We start from the raw sequence: 12355 nt of genomic DNA on the forward strand, positions 1-12355 counted from the left end.
ACATATTTCTTATATTTAGAAGCAAATCCTTTAAATTTACACAAAAGATAGATTACATTAGAACATTATTTCATCCCGTTTTCGGAAAATGTCTTGGTGGCAGTAGAAAGACAGACAAAACACACAAGACATTGTAGACCTAGGTGAGACACTAGTCAACGCTGTCTTCCACACACACTTTCAACAATGTGCTGATGAATAACCTCACCTTTCCATTAGTGCTAGGTGTATTTTCTGAGTTGTGGTTAACCTCAGTAGTTCCATCTGCCATTCCTCTCTTCTGGAAGCTCTGCTCCCTAAAGTAAGCCAACTATAGAGACAGAGTTTATGAACACCAAAGTAAATAATTAGATTGACAGCAGTTTACAAATAGAGTTCATTTCAAGTTATCATAACTAATGTTATGTTTTTTCCCAGTGAGTGGGAAACAACATAAATACCCAAGGCATCATTCAGTGTGTGTGCATGTCTCAGGAACGAAAGATGACTGCAGCATTAAGTGCTTCATTATGGAGCAGAGATAAAATCTAGGGCATTTCAACATCCTCCAGGGCTTTTGTCAATCATAATCCCATTCAACAGGGAGAATCAAGACTTGCCCATCCATGAAATGAATTTGGACACAATAAAAAGTAGGAGCCCGTATTACTAAAATGTTGAATGAAAAAACAATGTATTAATAAATAGTAAAAAAAAAAAAGTATACATGATTTTTTTTAAATAAAACAAAAAGCTGTATTAAAAAAACAATATTGGTGAAATATATGTACAGTGGGGCAAATAAGTATTTAGTCGACCACCCATTGTGCGAGTTATCCTACTTGAAAAAAAATAGTGGCCTGTAATTGTCAACATAGGTAAACCTAATCATGAGAGACAGAATGTGGGAAAAAAACTGAAAATCACATTGTTTAAATTTTAAAGAATTTATTTGCAAAATAAGCTGGAAAATAAGTATTTGGTCAATACCAAAAGTTAATCTCAATACTTTATGTACCTTTTGTTGGCAATAACAGAGGACATACGTTTTCTGAAACACTTAACAAGCTTTTCACACACTGTTGCTGGTATTTTGGCCCATTACTCCATGCAGATGTCTACAGTAGTGATGTTTTGGGGCTGTTGTTGGGCAACACAGACTTTCAACTCCCTCCACAGATTTTCTATGGGGTTGAGATCTGGAGACTGGCTAGGCCACTCCATGACCTTAAAATGCTTCTTACGAAGCCATTCCTTTGTTGCTCTGGCTGTATGTTTGGGATCATTGTCATGTTGAATGTCCTTGCTGATGGAAGGAAATTTTGACTCAAAAATCTCTCGATACATGGCCCCATTCATTCATTCCCTTAAACGGAGCAGTGGTCCTGGTCCCTTTGCAGAAAAACATCCCCAAAGCATGATGTTTCAACCCCCATGCTTCACAGTGGTGATGATGTTCTTCAGATGCAATTCAGCATTCTTTCTCCTCCAAACACGAGAACCTGTTTTTCTACCAAAAAGCTCAATTTTGGTTTCATCTGACCATAACACATTCTCACAGTCCTCTTCTGGATCATCCAATTGCTCTCTAGCGAACAGCAGACGGGCCTGGGCGTGTACTGGCTTCAGGAGGGGGACATGTCTGGAAGTGCAGGATTTGAGACCCAGGCGGGGCATTTTGTTACTGATAGTCCCCTTTGTCACTGTGCTCCCAGCTCTCTGTAGGTCCCTAACCCCTAACCGAGGCCACAATCCATTGGGTGTATTGACAAAAAAAAATATATACACACATACTCACGCGCACGTGCGCACACACGCGCATACACGCACATATAAATATATGAATATATATATATATATATGTATATATATATGTGTATATATATAAATATATATATATATATATATATATATATATATATATATATATATATATATATATATATATATATATATATATATATATATATATATATATATATATATATATATATATATATATATATATATATGTATATATATATGTATATATATATGTATATATATATGTATATATATATGTGTATATATATAAATATATATATGTATATATATATATATAAATATATATATACATATTTATATATGTATGTATATATATATATATATATATATATATATTTATATATTTATATATGTATATATGTATATATGTATATATATATGTATATATGTATATATATATGTATATATATATATATATATATATATATATATATATATATATATATATATATATATATATATATATATATATATATATATATATATATATATATATATATATATATATATATATATATATATATATATATATATATATATATATATATATATATATATATATATATATATATATATATAGATAGATATATAGATATATATATAGATATGTATGTGTATTGTCAACTGCTTGAAGTGTTTTAGGCAATTTTGCAGTTCAGTCCCTTTGGGTTGTGTTGCCCAAGAGGTGGTAAAGATGATGTGTCCCTAGTTTCGCTTTTAATTCTGAATAAAAATGTCAAAGAACAGATAGCGAGAAACAAACAGTAATATATGAACAATAATTATTGGCAAATTGTCTCACTTCTTTGTGTGACATGGTCAGCTGTTCCTCCAAAGCACTGCATCTTTCCAAGGCCACTCGTAGTCTCTCCCTTACCTGGAATATGAAAAACCAAATAAATAAAATAGTGCACCGTTTAAAAATAATGAACATCAAATCTTCACACTAAAGCAAATGTAGGCAAAAAATGAAAATTGATAAGAAATTTGCTTAATGTCCTACCTTCTCATCAAGGGCTTTGTGGTGTTCAAAAAGTGACTTTAGGGCTTTGAGGACTTCAACTTCACTAGAGACTCCTGCAGGAGATTGCGCTTGTCGTTTCACCACAGTCATCCTCAGGCTACGTTCATGACGAGAAACCAGGCACTCCAAATGCTCCAACAAGAGCTATGAAGATATGACAATTGCATTGAATAACACAGGATAACATTACAATAACAACTGCACTCAGATTATGGTATAGATCACAGCACAAATACCAAATTTTCACTTATAACGCATACTTAAGTCTAACTTTTTCTCTATCAGTCTGTGGGCTTTGTTTATGGGCTGAATTCAGAACTTAGTATGACCCTGACTGCTTGACTAACTGGTTTTATTTCCTGGTGTCATGCTTATTGCGATCAACCCAGTGGACGTTCATCCTAAAACTAGCATCCTCACATATTCCAAGCATTACGGTAAATCCATTCAAAACCTTCAAAACATCCCAACCGAGGGGCAACGCAGTTAGCTTCCGTGTGCTTGTAGCACTGTTAACATTCCAAAACACTCAATACTTAAAAAGAAACATTACAGCTATTAAGAGGAAATGCCTGACGTGAAATGACAACAGAATGCCTTGTACAGAAGCTACGAATCGTACACGGTATAAGAGCGAGGAGAGTCAGCGTGGCGAAAGACGTGGGAGTGATGCATTTCGGATTGGCAAACATAATATAGTTCCATTCAAAGGCGGGCAGGCAGCGTCACACGAGTTACGTGACAATTTGGAATGGATTGTCAACACCTGGGCTAAAGTTCTGGCGAGCACTGTAGTTTGAGCCTTTGCCAAAGCAGGAATCACTATTACGAATCCCCACAGCGACAGCTCTGACTCTGTAAATGAGATGGAACCCAGCATTGCTGGCAAACTCGCCCACTCTTCGTCGGCTACAGAAGATGATGACTTAGACAGATTTGTAGATGTTTGAATACTTTGACTTATATTTTCGTGAATACACATTACGTCAAAAAAAAAATCAAACTTTTTTGCTCCTACTTAGCGCCTTTTTTAAAACATATGTTAGCATGCATGGTATCGTGTCATTCCAGCGCAACCACAGCAGCGCGTCCGGTCGGCCAAACCTTCGGGGACCAATACATAGGAGGTACTCGGACGTCCGGTCGACCAAACGTCCGGTCGACCAAACGTCCGTTTGACCAAACGTCCGGTCAAGTATATATTAGAAAAAAAAACTGAAAATACACCCGCAACTGAGACTCCACCCTTTCAGACGGTGCATTTGTTAGGTGTGAAAATACACTATTTGTTTTGTATATAAACCTTTTTCAGATTATATGAAATGTTGAATGTTTTAGGCATGGGTGCTATGACAAAAATTCACTCATCCCTTTTGTCATATCGCCCATGCCTAAAACAGTCAATATTTCTTATGATCTGAAAAATGATTATATACAAAACAAAAAAGGATTACCCCCACCCCCTCCCCAACCAGTCTACATGTGTTTTGTGGACCTGGAGAAGGCCTTCGACCGTGTCCCGCGGAGAGTCTTGTGGGGGATACTCCTGCCATGTCGAATTCCGGAACCCCTGATTCGCGGTGTCCAGTCCTTTTGTGACCAGTGTCAGTGTCTGGCCATCTATGGTCATGAGCTATGGGTCGCGACCGGAAGAACGAGATCCTAGATACATGCGGCTGAAATGACTTTCCTCCGCAGGATGTCTGGACTCTCCCTTAGCGATAAGATGACAAGTTCAGTCATCCGGGAAGGGTTCGGAGTACGGCTCCTCTGGATCAAGAGGAGCCAGATGAGTTGGCTACGGCATCTAATCAACATGCCCCCTGGACGCCCTCTTCGGGAGGTGTTCCAGGCATGTCCCACCAGGAGGCCACGGGGCTGACCTCAGACACAGTGGGGGAAATTATGTCTCCCAGCTAGCCCAGGAACGCCTTGGGGTCCTCCCGAAAGAGCTGCATTCAGTGGCTGGGGAGAGGGAAGTCTGGGCTTCCCTGCTGAATCTCCTGCCCCCGGGATCCGACTTCGGATGAAGCGGAAAGAATGAGAGGAGAAAGCATTTCAACTTACCCGCGTGTTGTTTCTTTCAGCTTTCAGTTCTGCAATCTCCTCCTCCTTTTCTAAAAGCTGTTCCCGGCACATGTTCACTTCTTTTGTTAGTGCTGCAAACTCCTGAAAAATAAAATAAATGTACTCACACCTTTTACCAAACAATTTCAGCTCGTTGAGTTAGCATATATAGTTTACACCATTTAATTCAGTGTGCATGTGAGGTTGAAAATAGTTTTGTACAATCTCAAATACTAGTAACCCAGAATTGTGCAAAAGTTTTACACAACTGTTACTGCTCCAGCAAAGCAATTATAATAAGATATAAATAAAATGCCAGTCAAGAAAATACCTCTTAGATTTTGAACATCTCACAAACATGTACAAGGTTCTTCCACCGATAGAACTCTTCAAAAATTAACCTGGCCTTTTTGTGTTACTGCCGTCAAACCAACCCTAAAGGCCTAAGTGGGTGCAGGTTTTCCTACTAAGCAGTGAAGACGACACCCTTTCAATCTATTCTCTTACAACTATAACCAGATGATTGCAGTCAGGTGCAGCTGTTTTCAGCAGAAGTATCATTGGTCAAACTGTCACAGCTCTTTCAGATGGTAGGAAAACCTGCACCAACTTAGCCCTTTGTTGAATCTATTTGACACCTGTGTTGTGTAGCGGTACCTCGAGATACAGGCTTAATGCGTTTCAGGACTGAGCTCATATGTCGATTTACTCGTATCTGAAATGAACGTTTCACATAGAAATTAACTAAGCCTTCTTTTATTGTGGATAAAATATAGTTCCAATTCGAAAGCCACGATGGAATTTATCAATCATTTGCCTCGATTATCACCCAGGAAAGTTACAACGAAGTGGCAAGAGTTTTCAGATTTTGGAGAAAAGAGGAACCCCGACAAGCTGGCAAGTAGTCACGCATTATTGTATAGTTATGATATTTGGGCGCGTCATTTTCGAGATATTTTGAAGGGGAGGCGAAAACAAACAACTCTGGATGCATTCGTTTTGAAGACTTCGGCAAACGTCTGGGTGGGGTCAACCCATAGAAATAAGGTAAAAAAAGATTCAAACTAAATTAGAATTCATTTTTGTGTGAAGTTACATTAAACGTTGAGTGTCTGTATATGTGTATCCATGTTAATTTAAATTTGTTTGTTCGAGTGAGTTGCTGTGGATAAAGTCCCCCCGACACCCATCTCCACCTGCTTCTACGATTGTGTATGCCGGTCTATATTCTCCACGTCTAACTTTATAGTTCTATTAAACAAATTTTAGTATATTAAACCACGCGTGATTTATTACTTTGTCAATACATGGTGAATTAGAACAAATAAAAATGTGTTTCGATTGTGTTTGTGTGTGTGTTTGTATGTGTTCACCTTCAACTTGCAAAAGGGACAAAAGACAATCTTCCACACCATATTTATTTGAGTATAACGCGCACCCGTGTATAAAGTGCACCCTTAATTAAGAAAAATCTAAAAAATATTTTTTTCAGCTCACACCAAGGACTGCATCAGTAGTAGTGGTAACTGGTAAATGTATACACGTCACCATGACAAAACATTTACTCACAACATGGAATGGAAACCTGGTAAAACAAACTATTACCAATATGAACACAATTCTCAAATGTTATTCACAAGTCTAAATCCTTACAAATATAATTCATCATTATATTATCTTTTTTAATTCCAAGTCTGATTGATCATCAACTGATTCACCAAACAATTGATTCCATTCTTTTTGAGCAAGTATAGCGCTCCTTGGGCAGAATCGTTTCCCTGAAGAAACTTTTTATTTTTACAACCCTATATTATCCTACAAACTTGCCATGGCTATTTGGAGAGGGCTGGGTTTTGTAAAACGTAGATTGTCGCCATCTCGCATAAGTGCTGTGGACAGGAGGTTTTCAACAGGAGAGTGCAGTGTTTCACCAGGATTTGCATATAACATGCACCCAAACTTTGCTTCAGTTTCTTGGTACATAAACTGTAGGCGTTAGACTTAAAGAAATAAGGCATATTGGTATTAGATAGCCCAAACATTTTTGGATATTGGCTATTAAAAATCTCAAATCAATTTACTGCTAGTTAGGGGATACTAAACGAAAAAAAAATGCCAAAGTTATCGTGAAAATTATCGATACACAGATTTTTTTTTTTTTTTTAAAGAGATAATTTTTGTCATATCGTCCAGCACTATTTGTGCTCATTTAATATATTCAAAACAATACTGTGTGCAGGCGGCTGGGTGGGGCGAGTGGTTAGCGCGTCGGCCTCACAGCTCTGGGATCAAATCCAGGTCATCTCCATCTGTGCGGAGTTTGCATGTTCGCCCGGGCCTGCATGGGTTTCCTCCGGATACTACAGTTTCATCCCACATTCTAAAAACATGCATTTTTAGGCTGATTGGACACTGTAAAATTGCCCCTAGGTATGGGTGTGAGTGTGCATGGTTTTCCGTTTCCTCGTGCCTTGCAATTGGCTGGCCACCAATTCAGGGTGCCCCCCCCCCCCACCACCTCTGGACCAGACACAGCTGGGATTGGCTCCAGCACCCCCCATGACCCTAATGAGGATAAAGCGGTTCAGAAAATGAGATGAGAATACTGTGTGCTTTGCAATCATAATCAGCGAGACAAATTTGAACAACAGAATAAGATGTATGCAGTGTCTTCTGCTCTCCTACCTGCGGTAAAGCCGTGTTGAGTTGTCTCTGGAGAGAATCCCTTTCATGGCTAACTTCATGCAGTTTCCCCTGAGCCAAGCCCAGATTTTCTTGTGTCTCTCTTAGGGTTTCAAGGAGTCGATCCCTCTCCTCTAACATGGAGACCATCAGTGACTCAAAATGACCTTCAGAGTCCGACTGTAAAGGAGAGCCAGACCCTCGTTGACCTGTGCTACCTCCTCCACTTGGTCCTTCAGTCTCACTGATGGTGGGCATCACTTCACACATCATCTATAATCATGGATAGGAGATGGAATTAGGACATTGGCAGGAAAGGAATTACAATGATTGTATGGCAAAAGGAAAAAATACAGGCATTGATAGCAGGACCTAGTACTGACCCTGACTCATTTAACCAGGAGAAATAAATTTACATAACACAACACATAGGATGTTGTGGGTTTGCCATTTAGAAAGTCAAGAGTTGTGACAATATTCCAATTGGCTGCATTGTGTAAAAAGTCAAATAAATGCAACGCATACTTTCGACGTGAATTCTTCTAAGCCAAGGGTAGGAAACCTATGGCTCTTTTGATGGGTGCATATGGTTCTCCGCTAACCTGAGGTAAAATATGGACACCGCTGGTGAAAGAGCTGAAAGAGCTTAAAAGAATTGAGACTTTTTGTATAAGTGTTGAAATTACAAAATAAAATGCAGATTTTCGTGTATTTTTACTTTTAAATTTTGAGTATGGCCGTCAAGGAGTATTTTAAAATATAATTTGTTCATGCCACATTGTCTGTCAAAAACGTTTTCCAACCCCTGTTCATAGGCATCTATTTATAACAGGCATGACCCTTTTTCTTATGAGAATCTGGTGGTGATGGTTGGTGTAAGCATCCATGAAAGGAAAGATCATTACACATCCATCATGACACCATGTTATACAAAATGACAGTTAACATGAATGAGAAAATATTAAATTAATGATTGTTCAGCATAACATTTCTATGAAAAGACTTAAATAACTACTTTTGGGAATCACTTCTCGACTCCCAAACTTGGTTAAATATTTGTGCAGTCCACTCAGGTAAGGGTTTTTAGTTATCACTGACAAATTATAAAGATCCAATATGGCGCCATCACGCGGCAACCAGTGGCAGTATCTCTGTCCAGTGTTTGTTTCTCATGTCTTACAGCTCTTCTATGTTTTTTTAAATTACATTCTAATATTTCTTAATACATTCCTTTTTACTTTACTTTGTACTCTATACTTTAAAGTTTTTACAACTTTCTTTGTTGTTTGCCTGGCTTCTTTCTGCATCTTCTTTTTTGGAACCATTCAGCCATGCCTATGCTGTCATTACACATGGGACTAGCTGTCACAATACGCAGCAGTATCCAACTTTACAACGCCTTTTTCTTAAGTGTGTATCCGTTTTGCTACCGCAACCAAGATGGCGCCGTTTAAGTGGCAGCCGGTGGCGGTACCTCCGTCCACTCTTGCTCGTTTTGTTTTTGCTGATTTTCTGTTTTAATGATTTGTTGATTCTTAATGATCCAATTTACTTTGCTTTTTACTTTGTGCTTTTGCTCTGTTGTTCTGCGGCCTTTGCGGCTGTACTGTCTAAATTGTAACTATGCATAACTATACATTTCCTGTATCCGCATTCTACCCCTCTTGCTACTGTCACAATGAAATTTCCCTAATACAGGATGAATAAAGTTATCCAATCCAAATCAATGTCAATATTTTAAAACAGACACATTCTTCAAAAACAACTTGATAACCACGTTTTATGCTCATCTAGAATTTTTAATTCTCATATTAACCCCTAGCTCAGGGGTGGCGAACAAGTTCGACATAGAGAGCAAAAATTACTGAGGGTCAGGGTGCAACACCATGGACTGACCTGCCAAAACAAAGACAGACACACAAAAACACCATACTATTTACCATAACACTTCCATTTACAAAACGTATAATTATATATAATTTATTATTTGTTTTTAATGGGACGTTGTTATAGTGTCGGCCTAACAGTGGGGGACCTGGGTTCAAATCCAGGTCGGTCCACCTCTGTGGAGTTTGCATGTTCTGAATGGACATGCGTGGGGTTTCTCCTAGTACTCTGGTTTCCTCCAACATTCCAAAGACATGCAAGGTAGGCTGATGGGACACTATAAATTGCCCGTTGGTGAGCGAGTGTTAATGTTTGTTTGTCTCCTTGTGCCCTGCAATTGGCTGGCCACGAATTCAGGGTGTCCCCTGCCTCTGGCCTGACCTCAACTGGGATAGGTTCCAGCATCTCCCACAACCCTAGTAGTAGTAGTAAAGCGGTTCAGAAAATGAGATGAAATAAAAATAAGAGACACATGAAATGAGGGGAACGGCCACAGCTGTTACAAAACATGATTGGAAGCAAAGAGCCGCATTCATATCGGCCGCGAGCCGCATATTCGCCACCCATGGCCTAGCTAGTTTGTTACTTTTATGTGACTTGTGTTTCTAGTTGTTTCACTTCCAGTTACCTTGATAATGAACAGTTTTTCGAACCAGCAGGTAAACGAAGTCCTTGTCTTCTTATTGGAACTTGAGGATTATCGGATATCCAGGCATAAAAATATAAATCCACTCAAACTGTGATAATGTATATCAAGGCTTTGGACGCGTTTTTTCCAACGTAGACAAGGCCTCCGAGCAAGCCCATTAAGGAATCCAACTTCGTCCGGCGAGCTCAACAAGAGATGGCTAGCGATAGGCGAGAACGCTGGTGATTCGGCGACGGCGATTGCATATCGACAAGCATTTTTTTAAGATATCAAAACATAGATGACTTTAAAAAGTAAAGCTCATTCTAGTGGCTGTATCACACTCTTAAAAAGTAAACTGTAAACTATACAACAAGTAAAGTGCGTGTAAGCAAACATATACGCTTGCGAGACACGTCTTCATTTAAAGCAAAAATCTTTGGCTTGGAAACCGTCTGGAGTTAACACTCAGCCAAACATTAGCTTCTAGCCAGCTAGATAGCTAACGCTCGCTAATTTCAAACATTAACTCCGCCGCGATACCAACGCTGAGTGACCCAAAAGTTGATCAAATGCGGACATATTTTGACTCAACGCCCCTACTATCGTCTAAAGCATCGCTGTATATTTAGATTTCTAAAATAAAAAAACACATAAACCTTCAAATATCGGCTAAAACCTAGCTTGCCATCTACTCCGAGCAGTAGCGTTCCCACATCGACATCAAATCGGAAACTTTCCCGTAGTTTAAATCTTTGTTTTCGTCGAATTGGGCAATCCAATGGTTCAATAAAGAATCGTTCCCCAACTTCCAAATATTATATCCGTTGTTTTAGGGGGTAATTCCACCTTTAGCGTCTGTCAGCCCGGTCCTTCCTGACGCTACAAGCTGCCAGCTCGGGCAGTCGGGACAGGGAGCCAATCGTGGACCCTCCGTGGCTAGCTAGCTCTTTCATTAGCCTGGTAGTCCGCGGCAGGGGAGCCTTACCCAGCTCGGCAACAGGAGGGGAGGAGAAAAGCTGCCACGCTCTGTATCGTGACAGCCGCCACCTTAAGAACAAGGACTCACAAGAAAAACATCGAATATGCACACATTTTCCTCGTATTAACTCTACACAGGACAAACAACAACCGTTATTTTAAATAATCAATGTACCAATAGCAGCTTAATCAGCATAATGTTTTGTTTGTTAACAGATTGTACCAAAGTATGTCATGTCAATTTCTTTACTTAAAAAATACTGAACTGCAGTTGCGAGGTTTACAATGCATAACAAAATAAACAACCAGGAAAGGTTTGATGGAAAATAATATGAGGAATTAGTAACATTAAAATTATGTGTTCACGGTATAGTGCGAACGAAAATGTATTTGTGAGTGACCTACATTCTTGGTTAAATCCAGAATGAATCAGGGGCGCCATCTTCTGGGGAAACAAGTCATAAAAAAAATTGTGTGGCGCTAATGGCGCCATAAAGCTCGAAATCAGAGAAACTCAACAACAGTTGGCGGAAAGTATCTAATTTTTCTCATCTCATTTTCTGAACCACTTTATCCTCAGAGCGGCCCAGTGCCGCGAGTAGTTAGCGCGTCGGCCTCACAGCTCTGGGTTCAAATCCAGGTCACGTCCACCTGTGCGGAGTTTGCATGTTCTCCCTGGGCCTGTGTGGGTTTCTTCCGAGTAATCCAGTTTCCTCCGATATTCCTTTGGCCCGAAGTCCTGGTGGACACCCTGAATTGCAGCACACAAGGAGATGGACAACCATGCATACACACACCCATAGGGGCAATTTAGCGAGTCCAATCAGCCTACCATGCATGTTTTTGGAATGTGGAAGGAAACCAGAGTACCTGGAGGAAACCCACGCAGGCCCGGGAAGAACGTGCCTTTTCCACACAGATGAACATGACCTGGATTTTAAACCAGGCTCTCAAAGCTGTGAAGCCGACGCGCTAACCCAGGGGTGGGCAAACTTTTCGGCCCGGGTGGCCACATTGACTTTAAAAATTTGACAGATGGGCCGGGTCAGCACAAGATACGATACATATGAAAAACTGCATCCGTTAACAGTTCATATGAAACATAAACAGAAAAAAAGGACTTAAGTATTAACATACTCATCACTCATCATTAAAATAAAAAGTAAATTAAAAAGGAATGTATTAAGAAATATTAAGATGTAATTAAAAAAAAAAAAGATAGAGGGGCTGTAAAACACGAAAAACAAACACTGGACAGAGCTACTGCCAATGGCTTCCGCGTG

General features: G+C 39.4%; 1 protein-coding gene across 11 annotated transcripts in view; it reads right to left on the reverse strand.

Moving 5' to 3' along the window:
• The window catches only part of LOC144194725 (liprin-alpha-1-like), a 52932-nt gene extending 41698 nt beyond the window's left edge, over positions 1–11234 (reverse strand). For 5 of the 11 annotated variants that reach the window (XM_077713967.1, XM_077713969.1, XM_077713970.1 and 2 more), the window contains exons 1-6: positions 10092–11069; positions 7580–7849; positions 4895–4996; positions 2807–2971; positions 2606–2680; positions 209–310 (exon numbers count right to left, since the gene is read on the reverse strand). In XM_077713967.1, coding sequence (XP_077570093.1) covers positions 209–310; positions 2606–2680; positions 2807–2971; positions 4895–4996; positions 7580–7849 — 714 coding nt within the window. In that variant the 5' untranslated portion in view covers positions 10092–11069. Of the gene's footprint in view, positions 1–208; positions 311–2605; positions 2681–2806; positions 2972–4894; positions 4997–7579; positions 7850–10091 lie in introns of all 11 variants that reach the window. The other 6 variants (XM_077713963.1, XM_077713968.1, XM_077713966.1 and 3 more) reach the window with 3 other exon arrangements.
• Positions 11235–12355: the final 1121 nt, after the last annotated feature.

This window comes from Stigmatopora nigra, chromosome 3 (assembly GCF_051989575.1).
Source record: "Stigmatopora nigra isolate UIUO_SnigA chromosome 3, RoL_Snig_1.1, whole genome shotgun sequence".
NCBI classification, from domain to species: Eukaryota; Metazoa; Chordata; class Actinopteri; order Syngnathiformes; family Syngnathidae; genus Stigmatopora; species Stigmatopora nigra.